The sequence below is a fragment of the Cariama cristata genome, unplaced genomic scaffold (genome assembly GCF_000690535.1).
Source record: "Cariama cristata isolate BGI_N322 unplaced genomic scaffold, ASM69053v1 scaffold18969, whole genome shotgun sequence".
Taxonomy (NCBI): Eukaryota; Metazoa; Chordata; class Aves; order Cariamiformes; family Cariamidae; genus Cariama; species Cariama cristata.
In genome coordinates this window covers 31,272-54,850 of record NW_009635460.1, presented here as the reverse complement: position 1 = coordinate 54,850, position 23,579 = coordinate 31,272, and the positions used below count along the sequence as shown (strand labels likewise).

Genomic DNA, 23,579 nt, shown 5'->3' with positions numbered 1-23,579 from the left:
ATGTGCACCACTGGGGGCAGGGGAAACGAACAGGGGGCACAGGCTGTTTTTAAGTAATTCTTGTCACTTGGAAGTGACACAGGTTTAAGATGACTGCTTAGCACCTGAACTGAATTAATTTGTAGCTGTTTCCAGTCTATTAATAACAGTAGTCTAAAAATCCCTTTTGCATCATTTCCTTCCTGGCAAAACAGGCCTAAAAAGGGACCTTCCAGGCCATGGAGTCTGATCTCCTGCCGCCACAGGCAAACCCTCACATCCGCATCTCGTGTTGCCTTTGAGCCCACAGGAATCTCACCCCACTCCACCAGTCAGAAAGCCTGTGTCAAGGTCCACTTTACTGGTGGTTCAGAACTTTTAATTTACAACTTGAAAGACATGAACATTTTATACCAATTTGTTCCTGTAGTAATATTGTTTAGTTTAATAGTTGACTTCTCTGTTTCTCTGGTATTTACTTGCTTATAAAGACTCAGCTGTCTGAATGACTACAGCCCTTTCAGGCTCTCCGTAATAAGCTCTGCATTTTCTGAGCTCGTTCCTCTTTCTCTTTGTGTACGTCCGCCTTCCAGGAGCAGACATTTGGAGCTGCACCCTGGGGTGCAGTAGGGTCTCAGCAGTAGCTTCTACCTTCCCTGTCTGCTCTGAATAACCCCTAGCTCCGCACTATGCTTGTGGAGGTCTTTTATCACAGGTATATGGCACTGGTGATTTTAGATGTCCTAGGACTGGAAAGTACCTCAGGGTCTTTTCCACAGTCCCTGGCAATTACTATACACCCAGAAAGAGGCAAAATCCTTGTTACTGATCCAGGTGGCACCTTTCCAACACTTTTCTCTACTCTCAGAAAACTGTCTTTCCTCAGTTAAGGTCTTTTCCACTCCAGTCCATATTCTTGAATGGAATTTTGCCACTTACCTCGCTCCACAGCATCGACAGCTTAATACCTGTTGTCCTGATCTCCCTTGCCTACTTTGGCACAGCATAGAGGAATGAGGGACAGTTCCCAGCCTGGTGCTCCAGCCCGCCCACGGAGTCCAGCAGTGAAGCACCTCTCTTTGATTCCTGCCTTGGCCAGGAAGGTCATCCAAGAGCCTTGCTGTGCCTTCTTCACAGTCCCCTTCTGACCTGCCAGGGTTTTCTGCATGGCTGAGCATTGTCATGTTGCTCTGAAGTTCTGCATAAAGCCTAAACAAAAGGCCAAAGATAGCATTAGCGTAAAGCAAGTGTGGAGGGAAGGAAGACAGAAAACCCATGGCAAGAATACAGCAGGGTGACTTGTACCAACCTGGCATGCCTTTCTAAGGCAATTAGGTTGAAGTGCATGTTTAAGTAACTATGTCAGAGCACAAGAGCCAGTCAGCCTCAATTTATATTCCATGCAGCTACCTGGGTTCACTCTTACAAGGTAAAAACCAGGGTCCATAGATGTGCAAAAAGTTTTGTCAAAGCTCTGGGTTTCAGGATCAATGCATGGGTTAAGAGCTCTGCAGGTGCACAGCACCGAATCAGCAGCACAGCTCCCTTGCTGCAAGCCTGGAGGGGAGGAGCGCTACTCAGCTTGACTGACAAGGCAGTAATTAACAGGATGGCAAAGACTCTCAGTTTTGTCCTGATGGGGAGTCCCTTAAATCTGTATTTTATTATGCTAAGGTCCTTTTTACACAATAAGCATTATCCAGCCTTTTGGTTTTTTGTAATCATATGAATCTCCAATAAGATGACTAGAGTTGCACCCTCTTCACACCAGGCCAAAACTGGATGTGTACAGCAGCTGACTACAATGCAAGGCCAGTGGTACCTTTCTGCTTTTGCTTCCTCTGGTTTCCAAGACTGAATTGCTTAAATAAATCTTCCTGCATGTGAATTATATCCACTTCACTGAGAATTTCCCGCCCTACTTATTTTGTTGTGATCCTTCTTATTCTGGTAGCTGCTCATATTTAATAAAGCTACTGTCCAGACTTAAACCCTTGTTATTTTAAAGCTTATACTTTATATCGAAAAATCGTTATCTAAAACACAACTCATTCTGCCCATCCTATCAGTAGTACTTGCCATATTTTGCCTAGCTTGTGATAATGTAGCAAGCAGCTTATAAAAAGTATTCCTATGAAATACCAACATTGTAAAATGGAATCCAGCCTAATGAAAATATTTTTATAAACATAGCTTAGACGTATCAGTGAAATAGCTGTTAAGCCTATGGGAAATCGGAAAGGTAGCACTTTGGTTGTATGAAGTGAGACAAATGAAAAAGCACAACATGCTGATGCGCACAAAACCAGAAGAACACAGTTATAGACAGAAAAATGTCGATAAAACACAAGCAGAAATCTCAACTATATTTCAAACACTACATTAAGAATTCAGTGCTAGGTTTTTTCCCACTTTGCTGGGAAGCTTTTTTTCCTCAGTAGCAAAGAACCTGCCTATCACTGAAAAACCATCAAAAGCCTGATTTCAGCACCTTGGCAGCCCAGTGACCCACTTGGTGTCTCGTGCCGACAGTGCGATTCACAGGTGTTTTTGCTGCAGGGGAGGCAGGAACCTGACTCCTGTCAGACAGCTTTCCCCTGCAGTGGTCTTGGGGTTGGCATGGTACACTTCTGCTCCTCCTCCTCCTCATTCTCCAGACAATATTTACAGGGGTAAGGCTGCCATCTTCTTAATAACAAGACAGTCCTGGCTGTAAAGCTGACTTTCGATACCTTGTCGGCCTCCTGTTTGAGCTTTTACTTCTCTGGACACTGTGCCTGGGAACTGGGCCCAGTACAGACCCCTGTGGAAGCCAGCATACCTATGAGTCCACACAACTCTCACACAACACCTTTTCAATAGACAGAGGAGAACTGCACCCAGACTGGGGGAACATCCATCATAGACACCTAGTCCACAAGCTGGAAAATATTTTCTGTAGGGACAACCCCACATACCTCTTCTGTTTCTACACATTATTTTTACAATAGCTAAGACTAACATCTAGTTTCCTCAGTAGCCACCTGACAGCAGCAATCAAAATGTTCCAATGCAGTTGTACTGAGCTCTCCGTTTTCAACGTGGGGACATTAAGAGCTTTCTCCACACCTGCCCATGAAGGTTTCTGCTCAATCCTACACAGACTTTCTGGAGTGTCGTGGATTGCCCCTTAAAAGCACTGTTGTAACATTCTTACATCACCTTCCCATCAAGAGGTTTTCTTAGAAGCCATGGTCAGTAAGATTCAGGTCCATGTATACACTCACTAAAGAAAAGAGGCACAGAGGCTTAGTCACAAACCCACCTTGGTATCAGGAGTCCAGCTGAACCAGTCTGTTCCTTTATGGTTTTCTTTCAAAGAAATATTCTGAGCATGCACAGAAGTCTACACAACACTTGGATAGCGGCAAGCTCTTGAAGGGTGTCTACCTTTGCTAACCATAGCCATTTTGAGGAATGATCATATTTCAGAGGTGTTTGGGCAGACCATTCAGTGAGTTTCTAGGGTGGTGAAGTTCTTCCACCAGATAATCCAGTAGGCAGGCAGAGTTAGCCAGCAGCCAGCAGTTTTAGCTTGCTTTAGAAACATGTAGATTTCTAAGATTTGTAAAGAACCCATGTTCTGGTAAATACTGGCATCTTCTTTACACGTTACAGGTAGAACTGCCAGAACTGATACCAGGTGTGGAAGACCAGAATATTGCATTTCTTCCATTGATCAGCCATAGACAATGTGGTTCCCCAGCCCACTGAAAGCACCACAGACCCAGAGAAGGGTGGTTTCTGCAGCTCTCAGTCACTGGTGCCGGGGGCGGGGAGGAGGGAGGGGTGCTTATAGCTTCTCTAGTTGCTCATAGGCACTGAACTATGAGGACACCAAAAGAAACCACGACAAGCCTATGCTTTGTGTATAAATATGAAAGATCAAAGGATGCCCATGTTGTTTGGCAGACAGCGGTTGCCAAAACTACCACTGACTGCAAGAAAGGAACCACTGTTACAGCAGGGTAAGTGTTCCAGATGCACATTGATGACCCTGTTTCCCCTCTCTACTCTCTCCTTTGATATAAAACATGTAAACATGAGCAGATGTGACATTCAAAAGTTATGCATTAAAGTTATAGCAGTTAAACTGACCTTTTAAAAATTTGCTCAGCTCTAAATTGTTTGATGAGGCTCTGATCAGAGATACTTTCAAGAACAGGTTTGCTGTAACATAACTTTCTCTCCAGCTACTCTGGGCATATAATTCAGAAAAATACTGAACAATTTTTTTTTTGCCTGTAAACATTGTAATTATGATCAGTAGAGGTACACCTAAATTTGATCAGCATCCAACTCTAAAAATGTATATCCCCTCTACTATAAATACTATGTATTTAATGAACCAGCTTAGAAGCACTTTTTTTTTTTTCTTTGTGACAATCTTTGGTTAAAAGCAGTCTATTTCTGAACTTTCAAGTGCACATAACACAGAAATGTGATTGTATGCTATTAAAATAGACCCACCAATTCTGGCCTCTAATGAAAATAGGATTTATCAGTCAGGGATTTTTAGTGGAATTTTCATACAGCTTGTGCAACAATACATATTATGAAAAAAATGCTTTTGTTCAAATCAGCATCAAAAACTCCGTTTTTGCTGATACTGATATGAAAAGCAGTAAAAAAAATATTGCAAGTATTAAATCCTTTTAGAGTTAATAATTAAGGCAAAATCTACTAATATATAAAAACCAAATACTCATAATTGGTATTGTGTATATTATCTGACATATTATGTGACTGGTACAGACCAAATTTCTCATTCCCTACTGCTCTTAAGTATTTTCTGAGTCTCTAGTTCTTACTATGCTCTGCAGCTGCCGTTTCTTACACACACTATTCCACACCATATAAATGTGCCATCTCCTGGCAAATGAATGCAACTAGAGCATTTTGTTACGGAGGAGCTAGCTGAAGGTGGAATCATGATTCATTTTAGTTTACAGGAGTTTGTAGTAATCTGGAACATAAAAAAAAGTTCAAGAAAAGTCAGAGTTGAGTTCTATTAGTCAATAAGTAGTTGCAGAATTAAGACCAGTTTAATAACTTCAGATATATTATAAGGAATGCCCTAAAGCATAGCTTTGGGTTGTACAAATCCCAAGCTAAAAAAGCATTTGTGTTGGTATTTTGTTTCCTTGTGTGGCTTTAAGAAAGACCAACTAATTTATGAGACTTTGGGGAATTACTGTTTCCCCCAGCATTCACTGCAATACTTTTCTTGGCAGAAAACGTACCTTGCAGCCAACTCAGTCCCGGTCTGAAATTCCGTTCCAGAATGAACAAACTATGGGTGCTTTGGCCATGGGAGGTGGCTCTCTGATGTGGATGTCCTTCTGGAGCCAAGTCTTCGGGTTATGTCCTAAACCACAGAGCACATACGTCTATAGAAGTAGAATCACACTCTTAACGTGAACAAACTTGCTAACATCAACAACCTGTATCACTACATTATACACGTTATATCATGTACCCCTTAGACTGACTGATTCTGCCACCACGATCTTGTTTCTGGTACAACATAATGTTTTTACTAAGTTTACCTGCTCAGCTCCTCTCTTGTTTTTTCCCCACTGGTAAGCAAGCCTGCCAGATGCATACTTCCAGATATACATGGTAAATGAATAAAGGGAAATAAAGATAATGTATTTACTGGGAACACGCATTATATATATATTTTTTTTTTTAGGTGGGCAGCTGAAAGTGAGATTATTTTATAAACTCTGGGCATTTATGAGTTAACTAAATATTGATTGCTTAACCTCAGTTAACACACCTTTGAGATAGGTGAATTACATTGTTTTACTCATCCAAGTTGTTATCTATTATTAATGGAGTCCTGATGCCTAGGTCCCTACTTCATGCAAATATCAAGTAGAAACATGACAGTAAAGATGGAAGAAATTGAAAGGACATCCCAACCAAGCATTCATTTTGTTGGAACTATTACTTAGATAACTATATATACATTCAAAGTAGCAATATAGATAAACAGTAAAGAACAATACTTCCAGTAGAAGACCATTCTTGTGATACTGCTGTGTAGACCAAAGCACTGATACACCAGTAAATGTAAATGAGAATGTGCTGTTTTTTTTTTTTTTAATTGAATCAAATTATCTTCATGGAAGAATCTCAGAAAGTTGTATCAGGCCTTCCCAGAAATCCAGTTTTCTTTTTATTGCCCTAATCACCAGCATTTTTTCCTGGAACTGACTGGAGACACTCAGAACCTACCATACTACATGTTAGGCTGCCGAGACCTTGCTCCATTTGTGTCAATACACCTACAGCTGTGTCCTTTCCAATCTTCCACAGCATCTTGGAAGCAAAGGCAAAGGAAGAAGTCTCTGACCTCTACCTCCGAGCAAAGGGAAACATCTGTTACTCCGGTTGTGTATGTATGGGAACAGATCACTGACCTCTGTCCTCAAACTTCTTCCAACTAGAACAACCTTTTCATCATAAAGAGCTTTTGTGCGGCAACCATGTCCGTGTGTTGCACCAAGTGTTTCTTGATCTTGTCCTTAGGAAAGACGCCTCATTCTCAGGCAGGCTGCTTCTCAACACAAAGAGCAGAATTTGCTGTTAGATACAAAATTGCTACTGTGTTATCTACCAAAATCTAAATGTTGTAAGCTGAGCAGTAATAAGGAATGTGCAAGTTTGTCACTGGGGCTTTCTTACGTGCTTCACTGACCACGAGCTGATGCAAATGAATACCACAAATATGTTGGTTTTAAAATTTAAAGCAGAGCCACATAAACACAATTTTTAGAAATACAGTTTTGCAAAGACATTTGTATTTGAGTCTCTGAGGGAGGGAACAGGACAACCAGAATGTAAGGATTCTAATGGAAATTCTGTTGGCTTTGAAACAGCCTATTGGAAACTCAGCCCAATGATTTCATGGAAACTTCAAGCTGCTGTCATCCCACTGAAGCAGGAACTTTTTGTAGTAGCTAATTATAAGAATAAACTACATTTTCAATACATGCAAGTTTCCTTCAGGCAGGCAGCCCTTTTTGTAGTATACAAAAAAACCCACAAAAACAAGGACAAAAGGTCAAAATGCAACTAGACCTCAGATTTAATTCAAACTTTTATTCATCATCAAATTCAAAAGTTAGGAAAGGAAGCTATCCTGAGATCCTATCTTGCCCCGAGATACCTGTCTTATCCTTCCAAAATACCCAACACTTTACATAATTTCTATGTAAGATGACAAATATTTACTATCTATGAGACATTTACACACCCTTGTGGAGCTCTAACCCATTTACTGGAAGTGATCACTGCCCAGCCTGACATTAGACACTCATATTTTACCCCTTCTGTCAGAGACCTCAAATCAGTTGATTCCTCAAGCTCTTGGTTAAAAACATTTTTAAAATGTGTGCAAGACCTACATTTGTAAAACTACACTGCTCATACAACTCTTTTTTTTTTTCATTTTTCTTCCTGTCAAACACATCCAGATCAGCTATACACACCCCAGCTGGCAAATGAAATTGTCCTTTTACCAGTTTCTTATGGAATGGTTCTCAAATTCTCATCTGGGATAAGTCCTCCTTATGTGCGGCAAATTAGAAGAGATTTGAATGACACCTTCAAACCTGCTGCTCAACATGCTGTTTGCATGGGAGCTGTAGTGAAAGCAGAAGAGAGTCTTTTTGCAGTTTCTTAGCTCAGCTTCAGAAAATGTACACGGGGTCTAAAATGTAATACAGGGTTTGTACTACGAAACCAAGAACACAAAACCAGTCAGTAGGCGTACAGCAGCAGAAGCAAAGAGCCCAAAGCTCCGCTCAGAAAGCAGGAAGAGGAGGAGCTGCGCTACAGAGAGCAGGGACCAGAGCCTCTCCGAACACCACTTGCAGAAAAAGCCTCAAGACAGACAATGCCAAGACCATGAACAGTCTTTACTTCTATCAGTTGTTTCACAGCACAAGAAGACACAGCACAAAGTCTGTACAGCGGGATCTGCAGACAGTTTAAAAACAGGCAATTATCTTTAATAAAAAGCATTGAATCTGATTGTGAAAATATGAAGACAAACAATATTGCAGCTAACGATCACCTTGCTTGCTTTTGATTAAGAAGTCCAACTCACTGACTTCTCATAGTGCCTTTAATGTTCTCTACACCATCTCCTCCAAACACCCTAGTTAAGTGTAAAGCTTAATGCATCCCAAATAGTAAGTGTGGTGTGTTTTATAAACTTTTCCTCTTGCTTTCAAACCCTGTTTGCAGTGTGTGGGGAGATGCAATGACTCTCACCATACAACATTCTGATTCACAAAGAAGCAGCACAAGTGTTGTACATAATTTAATTTGCACTTCTGTATATAAATGTTTACTATATTGCACACTATTGCAGCACTTAAAAACATCTAATTATTTGCAAAAATTAGTAAAATACTTTAAAGGATTTAAAAATAAGGGTTTTAATGCAACTGACAAGATAATAAAAAAAGCAATTTACTTAATGAGATACAATCCTTTATGTTGGAAATGAAAGTTACATACAACTAGAGTACAATTAAAATATACCATATAGTTCAACACTTAATTCCTCAAATGTGTAAAATTAACAAGCTTCTACTGTCATAGATATACAATTTTTCCATATTGTGAAAAGGATTTTTCAAATTAAATACAGGTAACATAATATTCTGTAGTTATATTTTATGACTGTGTTTAAATGAGAGGGTTGTATAATACTCACATTGTCAAATGTACTCACTAATGCCTTGGAAATTGCACACTTCCCCTCTTCCAAAATAGAATCTCATTTCCATACTGAAGTCTATTATGCCATATTGGAAAAAGTATTTTACTTTTTAACAGGTTTTTCATAAAATCAAAAAATAGCATAATATCATGGCATTAAGATGACTTTTCCACTTATGCCCATGTAGAATTTAATCTGGATATCAGACAGACATGTCAGAACCAATTTCCTAGACTTTTGTCTTACTGTACACGCAAGATGAATGATTACAGTATTTTACAAAACAGAAAAACCTCTGAATCTTACTAGAATTGTAAATGTAATGATTAAAAATTAAAATCATAACAGAATCAAATTGTGATCTCCAACATTTATTAAAATCTTTTAAAGTTCATAAACGACAACAAAGTTACTGTAGAATTTATCGCATACAGCTAGCATACAGCAGCATGTCCTTGGTCTAAATGAAATACAAAAGATTTTAACATTTTCATACAAAGGATTTCTTTAAATTTATTAATGTGACGATATATCTTTGTTACATAAAATTTGCTACAGCAAAGTATCTTATACTTTTCTTGCACTTATGTAAATATGGGTGGACAAAGACTGCATTCAGTGTCAGCCTCCTAATGACGTTGTGCAAAAATGCTCAACAACCTAAACATACAGAATGTTGGATGGTACGTTTCATACTTTTTTGTAAAATGTCTACAAAGGCTTTTCTTAAAGGAGTGTCATACAGATTAAAAGGAAGGAATGCCAGTGGTTTATTTGCACTGACATTCAACAAATACAATGGCTATGTATCAATATAGCTCATTTTTTAAAAAAAACAATTCATCCTTGTATGCCTGTAAATTTATCATAAAATGAGTCTAGTTTAAACTGTTTAGATGTGCTGTTTTAAGACAGGTCACTGAGACAGCCAGAATCAAGTGTACAAATAAAACTACTATGAATAAGTTTAAAAGCAACCCCCAAAAAAGTGCTGAGCCACTGATTATTAACATTGAAATAAATGTGTAAAAGTGCCCAAAGCTAGCACATGGTAGCAGTATCTTTTAAGTCAGTTGGTGAGAGTATACAAAACATAATTAAGCCCAAATACTTATATCTGTGTGACCATACATTCTGTTTGATTGAAAGAAAGTAGGTTAGAAATGAAGACACAATGCAACTAAAATAAACCCAGATGTTGCAGTTTTTAAACTTTGTCTCTTTTCTTCGTGAATGAAGTGCTGTAATTAAAAAGAAAATGATTGTAGCAGTACTCCATCCTCAGTTTACTAATATAGTATACCAGAATAAAAACTTGGCAATAACCTCTTATTCTTAACAGCTAACAAAAAATAACCGTGTTCATCCAGCGATGCATCTAGAACATTATTTTGCATTTGCTAAACCATTTGTTTTTCATAGCTAATGGCAGAGCGCATTTTGTTTTTTGTGGTGTGGTGGTTTTTATTTTAATGGATGCCTTTTTAATCAAAAAAGGCTCAAAACAAGGAATACTTTGGGAGCCCAAACACTGGCTTTTTAAAAAAAAAAAAAAAAACAACACACAAACAAAAAAAACCAAAAAAAAGAAAATGTGAATCAAAATGAATCATATTCTCTACAATACTGACCAAAACTTCCTTTAAGAGTTTAGGGTTCATGCTCTTAAAAAAGCCATTTCATACCTGCCAACTGAAATGCTGGTAAGTTGACTTGGTTAAATATGGTCCAAAATCCAGACCAGGTGGAATTACTCCCTCTCACGAGACTGTAAGCTTTCCATAGTACAGTCTGGTTATGGCAATTTACCTACTGCCTAGGTGGGAAATACAAAGGAAGGAGGCAGTGACGAAAACCGCAGGGATGTAGAAAACCAAGGCACGGGGTCTAGCTACTGTCCCCTACTCAAGCCATCCAATTGATTCTACTGAATTTTGGTCAGTCTCCAGGAAGAAATGTTTTTAAGTTAATTTAGCAGACATTTATATGGCGATAAATACTACCTTCAAAAATGCTAAAAATGTTGGCTAGGTTTAGTCTGAGCTACTAAAAAATTATTATAAATTGTAGCATCAGACACAAGACAGACAAGAATTATTGGCTGGCACAGACTAGAAGCAACATTTATCTTTCACTTCAGTCTAAATCACACTAGCCGCAACACCTTCCGTTTCACTCACACAAATAATACATTATTCAAAATAAAACGGAGCATTCTTGGGTAAAAAACTACTTCATTTTAAAGGGGGGAAATGAACAATACACAGAAACAAAGAACGACAGAAACCAAAGTTAAGTAGGAAAGTGGTCTATTATTCTGTGTTACTGCACAAACAGTGCTTGCTTAATTGTGCCTAGTTAGAAGGGTTGGTGCAAACTGCACACATGGAAGATGGCAATAAAGACCTCAGTCAGCTTTGTGGAATGAAGTAACTAGGTAACTGTTTTGACATATGATGGTCTCAGCTCCACCTCATCTGTTAACAGAGTGCAAAGATCCCAATGTGAGCCCTGATGTCATCTTGTCCTCTTACTCCTACTAAAAATCAGCAAATTCTTTTGCACATTTTTCTGTTAGAGACGCACGAATATCTTCTTCTTCATAGTCATCAAAGTTGCTGGTATCTCCAGGGCCTCTGCACTTTGGTATGAATGGAGCTTCTACCTGTATTTGGGGGGGAGGGGAAGCACATGAAATGTTATTGGCCTAATACCCTTAGATTTAACATTGTGATAACGAGCACAACAATATTCCCATTACTCGTAAAATCCTGCCAAGAAGCCACGTATTACAGCTTAAAGTCATGGCACATAAACAAAACCAGCCTAAGAAGGTGCAGGCCTAGATATATGAACGTAAGTTGAAAAACACTAATATCTCACTGACAAACATCAATAAAAAATTACTGCCACTTCAAAACAAAGTTTAATTCTCTTCTTGCAGAAGAGACCCTGCTCTCTTCAGCTCATCAGCTGATGGTGTGGCTCCCAGCATGGCAAGGGCTGCATGTAACAGTCGCACAGTCATGGCGGAAGTGGAGTAGATGGATTGCCATCAACACTACTCAAAAATCTTAGGGCAGTTTGAAACCCCTCTCCTCCTACTTAACAATCCTCTATTTCCAAATAAAAACTGACCTAATGCAAGTTTAAAACAACTTATTCTGCATCTCCTACAAAGTTCCTCCTAGGACCTAACTGTAAGTGAGAAGTGAAAGCTGCCTTGAAATTAGGCCACAACTGAGAGACAAGCAATGACTTGAAGGGATCACTATAAGACTGTACAGAAAGCCAGTGCAGCTCAAATTAATGATGGAAAAACCCTTCTGGTAAAGCCTACCTGCACATCCTCTCAGATCCACATATATACTCCATTACCCTTGAGATTCAGTGCATTTCATGTCAACTGTATGGTAGTAAGCCATACGCACTCAGGTATTGGAACCAGCTCTTTTCCAGGATGCTCTTAACTGCTGCTTCTTAAAGTTGAGGGAACCTACAGCTTTTTGAAGTTGACCTTACAATAAAATCCTTGGGTCTGGCTACAACTTAGCAGTCTCAATCTTCCTGTCCCTACTTTCAGCCTCTACTGATCTTGGAAGTTAAACTGAAGATGACACTAAATGAAGATATGGGTCTGCACAGGGACATACCTGCATTTTTACTGGCTAACAGCTTATGCTGTCCCTACATAGTCGGGGGGGCGGGCTGTGGAGAAAAAGGAATTGTTGCCAACTTGCAGATACTGAAATGCTATTTTAGGGATCAGACTACTAAACTCTACCTTCCCTCAGCTTGTATTAATTCAAATCTTAATCCTTCTAGTCTATCACATCTCATAAAGTTCAAAATTAAGCTTAATTACTTTTAAAAATAACTGAAATCTTAGAATCAACTGCATGCTGAAAGAAAGAACAGGCAGGGTTTGGGGTTGATGGGAGGCAATTATGAAGAATGGATGGTAAAGAAGGGACCAGAGAGAATGGAAGACCAGGGAGGAGGAGTGATGCTGTACTACAACAGGTCTAGCACAAAGTGGAGTGCAAGGCATGATTATCAGTACCGCATTCCTCTTTTTCATTTGACAGGTGCTTGACTTACATACTTTTACGGTAAGCAAAATTATTGAGGTGATGCAAATTTAAACCTGGAAATGCAAAGTAATCAAACAAGTATCTCCTTCTGGGATACCCCAAGGAGTATGTGTGCCAGAGGCAGCAAGTGGGGAGGCAGATAAGCAGGGCAGGCATGGCTCCAGCTGAGGCAGGGGATCAGATCACACTGCGCAACCACAAACTGCTCAGTGCCTCAGGTAGATTACTAATGGCACAGGGGTGCGTGTGTGGAAATCAGTAAGAGCTACAGCACAGACTAATACAAATTAAACTCTGCTGACTTTGGGCAATAACACTATGCACCCCCAAGAAATAACAGTAACTTTCTACAATCATAGACTGTGCTACAATTGTCATGTGTGTATCCTTTTGTTCCTAAACCAATATACGTGTTCAGGTGATTTATCCTGAGAGAATACACTGTCTATATATACCTAGCCTACAGAGCCACACATTTACCATTATCTGAATTCTGTCTCTGTGTTTTCTCAAACTGATTTTCAATTACTCTCTTACAACAAAGCTCAGAGCACAAGAAATATCTTACTCATGCTGGAATTTCAGAGCACATTCAAATGAGACAACTCAGACTTTTTCCTATTATCTCAACTAAGGAAATTGCTAAAAAGAGATTGCAGGGGATAACTCTGGTTTAGAGTAGAAATACTTGTTTGGCCCTAAATTCAACTATATTATCAGACAGAAGTTTAATAAACAGCTATGCAAGCACACAAAGAAAATAAGACTTGAACTTATCTGAAATATTAAGTAATTGACTGGTTCACTTATGACTGTAGCATACAAATTATTCACATTACATTAGTTGCCAAGGAACACCAGTTTTATTCAGGAAAATCCATGCTGTGGTAACAGCCAGTGTAAAAAGCTGGTATAAACCCAAAGTTTATTGCTGTATTTCTATGACTGTTTAAATGATACTACAATCCATACTGTTGTTTCGGACCCTTAGTATTACAGTATTTATTCTTTACAACTAGAAGCTTCAAATCTATTCAGCATCAGTTTTCACATCCTTTAAAACTAGCTGTTCTGACCGTATTACTAGTTCACATTTTAAAATATTTCTTGCTTCTGTGAAAGTAATTCTCTACAGCAGTGCACTAGCAATACTAAGAATGTTTCAGCACAGTATTAAAACATTTGATTTAATATTACGGGGCCTGGGTGTCCGCAAACAGCATACCAACAAATGAAACTCAGTACCTATAAATCTGCCTTGTAAATAGGCATTAAGAAAGCAAAGAACAGATAACTACAATTCTGCAATGGGTAATCTTTTTTTAAAACCACCTATACTTAATACAAAGAATACAAGATGTGTTAATTGTACCCTGTCTTCTAGTAATTAATACATTAGTGAATACTACAACTACTCTACTGTCAGTTTGTGTAGCCAAACAACCAGTTTCTTTTTATAAACTATTGTTAGTATTTAGGTTTGGCCTTTAAAATACTGCTGTTACAGCAATAAGTTCATGCCTCTATAGTCAAGACTGTTAGCATCTCAACAATGTAAATGAATTCCTTCAAATACTATCGCTTAACTCTAACCTTTTAACCAAAATCTATACACAAATTATTTCTCCACCTGAGTCTTCTGGGACAACACCAATGAAGTTATTTTAGTCTTTTATTGTTGTCTATTGAAGACACAGGAATTCAGAGATTGCATTTAAGAGAACAAATAATTTCTTAGGAATCTGTTTCTAGAAACTCACCAATCTACAGATATTTAACTTTGATGCTACCTTCAGGGGGAGAGCATGCTTTGGAGCTACTGGAAGACAGACCTAGACTGAATTGTCATCACTGTCATCCCTTTTCCCAGCCTCCTCTCCCAGCTCTGCTTCATTCACCCTGGCAGCCACTAATATGCTCCCCTCTAATCAATATGTTAATGGCTGCTTGTGCTCTAAAAATATTCCCAATTGTCTCTGTTGCTTTCATTCTTACACAGGTCCAAAACTCATACTGCAGACTGAGCACAGACCACATTTACAAGTCATGTTGGTCAGGCAGGTCTAGAAAACCATTCTAAAAATGACAGGAAAAAAGCATTCAGCAGGGCTCTTCACATTGCCGCAGCTTATGGAACTGCAGTCAATTAAAGTGTAGTGTCAGAAGACAGAAACTCCTCGGTAGATACTTAGGATTGAGTAGACACTCTCTGCATCTGATCCTGTCCCAATCACAGATAAACGAAGAGCAAGAAGTAGGGAGTATACTTCCTTAAGAGAAAAAGAAAAGCTCTAGCTTTGGCGAGAGCTTCTCCACACTGAAGCACAGTCTGACTGCTAAGAACTAGCTGGAAAGGAAAATAGATTCCTCTCTTCTGTGGAGGAGTATTTATAGATGCCACTATAGCAGGGGTTAAACAAAAAGCAAGAGGCAGCAGATTGCTCATTCTGAGATATTCCAGAAATAGACTAAAGCACAACACCTGTTAAGAGAACATGAATGTACACAGAGGTCCAGAATAAAATACCAACAAGAAACAAATATAATTCAATCTATATATAGCCTTCAGAGTCTTAGAGATTAAGCTACTTTCACCTTTTCTCAGTTTAATTAAAGGTGACAGATTTAGGAAAGCAAAAAAGAAACAAAATCATTAGAAATTTTACTTCAACCCCTTAAAGACTTGTAATAGTTTTGATCAGGAAGGGTCTTACCTTTCTCTGGTAAATGGCAATCCAATCTGTAGTTGCAAACCACTTGTGATTCTTTATGTCATTTACACCATTCTTGAGATTTCCATATCGTTTGGTCAAATCTACCTGGAGTAAATTTCTTAGAAGATCCTTTAGGTCTGAACTGAAGTGTGACGGGAACCTTACCTAAAATACATCCACAACATTAGAAAACAATGCATAGATTTAATTCTTTGCCCTGCGAAGTAAAACAATGTTCATACAAAAGGAAACATTTGGGCCATTTTCTCTTCTTCCTCTAAAACCAAATCAAGTAGGAATGCATGAAAAGAGAGACGATTATTGTTGCACATGTATTTCTGTTTCACGGAGTCTTTATCAATAGCGTTACCTTGTCCATCTAGCATTTTTTAAACTGCAAGTTTCTAGATTTGAGTTGTGGAAAAATATTAATTTAACGTAATAATGATGTAAAAGCTAAAGTTAATGGTATCTCACCAACACAACATAATCTCAAGGCATTCTCAACTATTTTCCAGGAATAAATTTTTAGATTATATTTTTATATATATGTGCACACACAGGAGATACAGTATAGTATAGCATATATACAGCATATAAATACATAGATATGCTCTGAAATAACTGAACATTCAGCAATCATATATGAAAATTCAATCTGGAACTTTATGCTGCACTATAATCCATTTCTGATAATTAAATACACCAAAATCAAAAGTCTTACATAAATAATACAGCATTATTGGAAGATGGCACACAAGTGACTTGCCAATATAATTAATTCAAACGTGGCTAAGAAATATTTGAAGATGATTCATGGGATGTAATTACATTGGGTTTTACTAGCAAAAAAAAAAAATAATCTACTGACACCAGATGAGATGGCAAAGAAGAAAACGGAAAAGAATAGGCAGAAAGTTGTATTTGTCATGCCTATAGTCTCACACACGACACTCCCTACACTCAGTGAATATTGACACTTCCTGGGTTCAGCTGATCAGTTGTGATGTACATGCAGAACATGGAATTATTTAACATAAAAACACGTTGCAATATTCAAGGACACTATTTCAGTTTACCTGTCAATATGGCTCTGTTGTAGTACATGAGAAATTCAAGGGTTTTAATGAATGTAATACCTAGACTGCTGAGAAGTAAGGAACTAAGTCCATGAGGTAGATTAAATGAAAGACTTAAGTTTATAAAGGAAACACATTGCTAGCTGAGAAGTGAATGTTAAGGGTTTCCAGAGTTCACACTCAGTGCTGTTTCTGTAACCATCCGTCCATGGACTCAGTAAAAAAGGTAGATGATCAACAGTACAAACGTCGGGCAAATTAGATACAACTGCAAAAAATGCCCAAGATTTTTAGTTTACAAGATAAATATTTCTTTAAAAATGTATCTTTGTAAATGAATTCCCATCTATTCATGGAGACAGCTGAAGGGTTTTACAGCCTTTCAAAGAGCAACCACGTTCTTGATTTAAATAAGGTCCTAGACAGGAATCATTCTCATTGCAGTGTACCACAGGGCCTATTGAGGCACATCCCTAGATTAGAATTACGGAAATATGTTAAGATAGAATCATAGAATATCTCCAGTTGGAAGGGACTCATAAGGATTATCAAGTGCAACTCCTTGCTCCTCACAGGAGCATACAACTAAGAGCATCGTCCAGATGCTTCTTGAACTCTGACAGGCTTGGTGCCACGACTGGTTCCCTGGAGAGCCTGTTCCAGTGACCAGCCACCCCCTCAGTGAAGACCCTTTTTGTAATGTCCAATCTGAACTTCCCCTGATGCATTCATTCCATTTCCTCATGTCCTATTGCTGGTTACCAGAGAGAGGAAATCAGCACATGTTTATGTAGGGATAAGGAAGAGAAGAACTGTAACAAATCACAAAGAAACATGAAGAGACAACACTGGCTGGCAGAAGAAACAACAGAATGATCACATTTTTGTGCTATGTGGCATACTATGAGACATTCGTGAAAAATTAGAAGGGAAAAGTTGGAAACATTTTTTAAAAATTTTATATAATAATGAAAGCTGAACAGAACATCAGATTCATTGAACTACAGAACTGCAGAAGTAAAAAAAATCTACTTTGAATTATGGAAATGCTTTAGAGCTTCTCAAAAGCTGCAAAAATACTTCTAGAAAAGAAAATAGCTAGGCAAATTAAGCATACAGCTAAATAGCCGTTAATAGTAATTGGGTAATTTTTATCCAAGCATAAAAGGATATAATACCACAACGTCTGTAAATTTAATAACTGGCATTTTAAATTTGAAGGCAGGGAACAGATTTTTAGAACTCTGATTTTCAATATTACTGTAACAAAGTCTGTACTTAAGAAGTCTACATTACAAACTTTTCCCATATTCTTTCCAAATTGCTCACTGTCTAGCAGTCAGTAAATTCTGCATCTACTCCACACAAAAAACAGTATCTGCAAAGACAAACAACTGCATTTGCAAAAATACACAGAACCTTCACTCACCTTGCCAGACACAATCTTCTCATAAATCTGAATGGGCTGATCTGCAAAGAACGGGGGATATCCAGCTGCCATTTCATAGATTAACACTCCTAATGCCCACCAATCCACTGCCTTGTTGTAACCCTGAAGAAAATGAGAAACACCACTGTTAGTACCATTTCTAACACAGTTCAGGATTTTCAATATATATCTATGGAATACAAAGAAAGCCAATGCATTATTGCTTGTTTAACGCAGAACTTACAACCTAGTTCAAACCAAAGTGAAGCTCACAAATTCCAACAACAATACATTTAAAACCTAATACAGTGATGACAGTGAAACAGTGATGGAAGTGAAACATTTTGCACACATTCCTCTGCTGAGTTTCACTGATGTCTTTACACTGATGTAACAAGACTCCCTAAGTGACAGAAATGGGCACAATCTATTTATTTATTTAAAACCAAAATAATCTTGCTACTGAATGACAAACTTCTTTGAAAGCTTAGGGAAGTTTCACTAAATATAACAATACTTCCTATATTGTATACTATCACCTTTTTGCTTGATTATACTAATTTCAGAACATTTTCATATTTAGTAAACTAGTTAAAAGAGCTTACAAGTTTAATTCATTAGGTGTTATAGGATCATTTATGATCTGATCTTTAAAGCCTGAACATAAAATCATTAGCAAATTCTATTTAATATTAAAAAAAAAAGACAGAAAATCCCACCAACCCCATCAAATGAGATCTTCTACAAAGCTCAGGGCTAAGACTCAGTCTTTCCTGAAAAATCCACTATGGAGAATTTAATACTATGCATTATGACTGTTTACATATATGTAAGGATATTTTTCCTTTGCAAAACAGGAAGGGCTACAGTTGAACAGCTATACGAAAAATAGTATTTCTTCTATGTTCAAACACTCAGTGCAAGTACTAGACACAAACTGATCAGCAGTAAGCTTAGACTGCAAGTACTTTATGTGTAAAACCAGTGGTTTGTCATGTTTGATTTCATGTAAAGTGCCTTAAACCTGAAACACTCTGCAACTAGTTATCTAATGACTCCTATTCTAGTCTGTTAACACTTCAGAATGTAATCATTCAGATCTGCTGTTCTGATAAGGATGCTAGTTAAATAACCTAATTACAGATTCTATAAATCCCTTTTTCCGCCCTCACAAGTTACATGGCAAGCATATGTAGAAAGTTCTGTACAGTTATGTGAAAATACCTGCTTTAGAGTAAGTTTTAGTACACTAAAATAGTATTTATAATGCAATGATTGCATTTTGTGTAATTCATAAAGAGCAGACTAGTCAAGATTTGATTTTTGGAAGTATCAGCAATTGCTTATCCCTCAGAGTTCAATAATTGGGTGATAAGTTTTAACTGCGTCAAAATGGCTGAATAACAAAGTACCTTGCTGAGAATTATTTCAGGTGCCAGGTATTCTGGAGTCCCACATAACGTCCAAGTTCTTCCTTTTACTCTTTTTGCAAAGCCAAAGTCCGTGACCTGTCATCAGAAGAATTAAATTGACTGTAAGTGCATTTCTACAAAGAAATTTAAAATTAAGTACTTTTGAAATATTTTGGAAAGCTATTTTACACAGAGAAAAAATTTGTTTCTCACAAATGACAATGTATTGTATTGCTAGATGTACCTTTAGTAGCCAGTCCTTCTGATACTTCTAATTCAGATAGACAGAAGGTTTCTCGTGATAAAATTAGTAAGTAACACAATACATATTTTCCTCCTGACACAAGTGTCTATTTATAATTTTAAAAAATCAGTGGGAACTATGGCTTACTAATCTTCTACATGTGTTGCAATTACATTAATAGTTTTTCTTATACTTTTCACATCAGACTGTTTATACTGCTGAAAGTTTAAAGAACATGAATATGGACAAGATATTTATCTTTTCCTTTAGTTAACAAATAAATGAATCACAAAAAGGGTCAAGATATCCACCAGTCTTGTAAATTTAGACTTTTATTGCATAAGTGTACAAAGGTTATATGTAAAATTAGTGTGGGAATTAGACAACATAAAAAAGGTCTTCTAGTAGCTTCTGATTCTGAGTATCTTTGAAAGCATCACCAGAGTCAAGCTTGTTTATTTGAGGACTGGGGGAGGGAATGTAGCAATAACTGTATTCACAAATTACAAGTTCTTGGCCATTATAAATTCTTCATTCCACTTGCCATGTTTTCTGCAGTAAGTTTTCAGAACTCTGTATGCAATACCATCCTCTCTGATTTTTCCTGGACCATATTGTGGAACACATATGGAAGCCAGGGAGTTACATGTGAAATTCTGGGATTAGCTTCAAGCTATTAAGCCTATGCTTGTCTGGGGATCCGTTTCTTTTATTTCCTCCTTCTTGATATCATCTTCAACCCATTCCCCGAGAAAACATACCGTACCACAATGATAATCATTACTGATTATACAATAACCTATGCTGATATTTCTGATACATCAGTGTCACAATTAAACAAGCCAAACTCCAAACTATCAAGGCAACTTTTGCTTCATTTTTGGTAGAAACAGCAGCAATCACTGCTGCAACTGAACGGAGAGGGTGATGTGCTGACTAGACAGACCTGCTTCAGTCAGCAAAGAGTAACTTCTGTGTTGGTGAATGCACATCAGTCTACGCAAGAAGAATATACTGCAAACATGGTGCAAACAGTAATGGCTTTAAAATTAAAAAAGAGAATGAATGGAGTTTCTAAACAAAATTTAGGTGGAGCATATGAACACAAGCCCTGCTCCGTTCAGAAGTGGAAGCAAACCAGCCTCACATGAGAAGAGTGACTGCTGGACTCATTATCATTTGCAGTTTGCCCACCATCACAAAAACGTACTGTTGCATATAGAGAGTTGCCAATTCTGCAGTAAGCTGTTCATAGCTTTACATTAACGGTGTTCCCCAACCACATTAATAGAACTTGTATTTCTCTTCTCCCTACAGTGTTATTTTATTCTCCATGGAAAATTATTCTACAGTTATAAACAACAGAAAATAGGAATCCTTTCCACTTCTCTCAAACATTTTTATTATGCATTTTCCTGTTAGATTCTGCTGTGGCAAAAGGTGACAAAATGAGGAAAGAAGGGCTTCTGTAGTTTAAGGACTGCAAAGCATTGCGGAGTGCTTGTTGCTCTATACCACCTTCCCATTTGCCATTTAGATCAAAAACATAAAAGCTAAAAGGAAGATGAGGAGGTGCTATGAGAGGCTGTTGTAAAACCAAATTCATCATTTGCAGCACTGCAATTCTGATCTGATCTCAGCTCTTATTCCAGATGTGCTGAGAAGGTTAGGACTCTCCAAGGGTGGGATTCATCTGACTGAAATTAAGTACTATACTGTCGGTGTTGACATCGAAGCTGGTTACCCTAAACTACTTATATAGACAATGCAGAGAATCAGACATTTTAGGGCACCTTTCATCTTGTTCTAGGGCATACTTATAAAATAGGTCAGATGAACAGAGCCATGTAATTGCCTACTTCTCACCACAGACCCCAGGAAAACCCTGACAACTCGCTCAACTGCAGACAGTTCCATTGTGCATACTTAATTTTAGTCAGAGGAAGTATAATCCAATGGTTTTAACCATCACTAAGCAGTAGGGCATTTTAATGCTCCCTCAATACATGCTAACATGCCAACCAGCTTCAGACCATTTATTTTAAACACATCTGTTAGAATTAGCTAACCCTACACTGTAAGACAAGACTCCGCTCCCTAAATATATGAAGAATATCATACCTGGATGTATCCTTGCTGATCAATTAAAAGATTTTCAGGCTTTAGATCTCTGTAGATGAGGTCTAATGAATGGAGGTACTCAAATGTTAGCACTATCTGAGCTGCATAAAACCGTGCATGTGGTTCACTGTGAAGAATTAAAAGAATATTAAGTACCCCAATGCTATGCTAAGATACTGAAGCAACCATGTAACTGCTACGGATAGACAAATTAAGTATCTTTTAACCAGTTCTTTTACTGTGTAACAAGGAAAAAAAAAAAAGCAAAGAGCAAACGTTTTAGAATTGATAGATTCATTCCCTACATTTAAGTCTTGCAGCTAAAATACACATGCAAATCAAGATGAATGTATCCCACAATACAGAGCTTAGATTTTAAATTTTACTTTTAGAAACTATCATCAATTTCAGTGACAATATGCATAGGAATTCCAAGATTCTATTGTGCATAGATCATGAACGCCTGCATTAACTAACTGAAAAATAAGAAATAATTACAAGTTTTTCATTGCTGACTAGCTTAAGTCCACTGAAAGAGGGGTAAATTAAATGCACTTACCCCTTCAGAATTTTTTCTTCAATACTAACAAATTTTATAAAACCCTTGTCCCAAATTAGCAACATAAGCCTTTTTAAAGGAATGATGTCATTAATGCTCTTACCTGAACCTTCCAATTCTTCTTAGATGTGAAAACATTTCACCACCAGGAACATACTCCATTACCATGTATAAATTAGAATTGTCCTAAGGAAGGAAGTAAACACATACAAACATATATTAGGCATGCTATAGTCTCTCTAATTCCTACATACAATATATTTAAGAATGAAAATGAAAAATTGTAGCCATCCAGTGACCTTAAATATAAAAGCAACACAGGTAGAAATTCTCAGAAAAGTGCAGACACACGTGACAAAAGGAGCATCATATATTTCAAGACATCTATTTTAAAGTAAATCTGAGTGAAGATAATTAGCAAGTTCCTGACAGAGTGGTGTGTAAACAATCTGAAGGAAAAGAGGATAAGATGCCGACCGCAAGACAAGACCTTGCACTCTTAAACGTTCAGAATTGACAGCCTGAAGGTATTCTCATCTCCTACAGACCCAGCCTCAAATCTCAAAACTGTAAAGATTAAGGTAGAATATGTTTGTTCATTTTAAATGGTATTAAAAAAGAAAACAAAAAAAAAAAGAAGGAAATAGAGGACACATATCACTCTATAAACTAGGAAAACACTCAATTTCTTTACAGACTGACTAGCACATACTGTCATGATATTAGAAGCTAACCTCAAATTTCTTTCCTTCATGGTTAAGACTGTCATTAAGACTGCCTCAGGTATAAATCTCAATCAAAAAAATCTGCAGAACAATTACAAATTTACCATTCCATATACTGGTGCAGAAATACATCCTTTGATCTCTCTCAAAGATAGAATGATGCCTAAAAGCTTCCTGCTGTACAAAAGCCAGTCTCCCTCCAAAATAAGGGAAATCTCTAAGAGTTTAATTTAACTTTATTTATTTATTTGGAGATACCCTTTCAATCATCACTTGGTGAACTGGGCTATGTGGAAGTCTGCACAGAAGTGCAGGAACTCCTGCTCAAGACCTGGCAACAGTGCCAAGTGAAACATCTTTGAAAATAAGAATACTTAAATTATTGTACTGTAAAATTAAATGTTTTAATATCTAAAGCTTGAGCACACACTTCCCTAAAATCCA

At 37.6% G+C, this 23,579-nt stretch overlaps 1 protein-coding gene across 3 annotated transcripts in view; it reads right to left on the bottom strand.

Moving 5' to 3' along the window:
* Window positions 1–10,364: 10,364 nt before the first annotated feature.
* Window positions 10,365–23,579, bottom strand: part of LOC104167339 (cAMP-dependent protein kinase catalytic subunit beta) — a 35,346-nt gene continuing 22,131 nt past the window's right edge. For all 3 annotated transcript variants that reach the window (XM_009707570.1, XM_009707572.1, XM_009707571.1), the window contains exons 5-10: window positions 22,514–22,596; window positions 21,852–21,978; window positions 19,487–19,582; window positions 18,075–18,197; window positions 15,567–15,731; window positions 10,365–11,423 (exon numbers count right to left, since the gene is read on the bottom strand). In XM_009707570.1, the coding sequence (XP_009705872.1) occupies window positions 11,298–11,423; window positions 15,567–15,731; window positions 18,075–18,197; window positions 19,487–19,582; window positions 21,852–21,978; window positions 22,514–22,596 (720 nt within the window). In that variant the 3' untranslated portion in view covers window positions 10,365–11,297. The remainder of the gene's footprint in view (window positions 11,424–15,566; window positions 15,732–18,074; window positions 18,198–19,486; window positions 19,583–21,851; window positions 21,979–22,513; window positions 22,597–23,579) is intronic.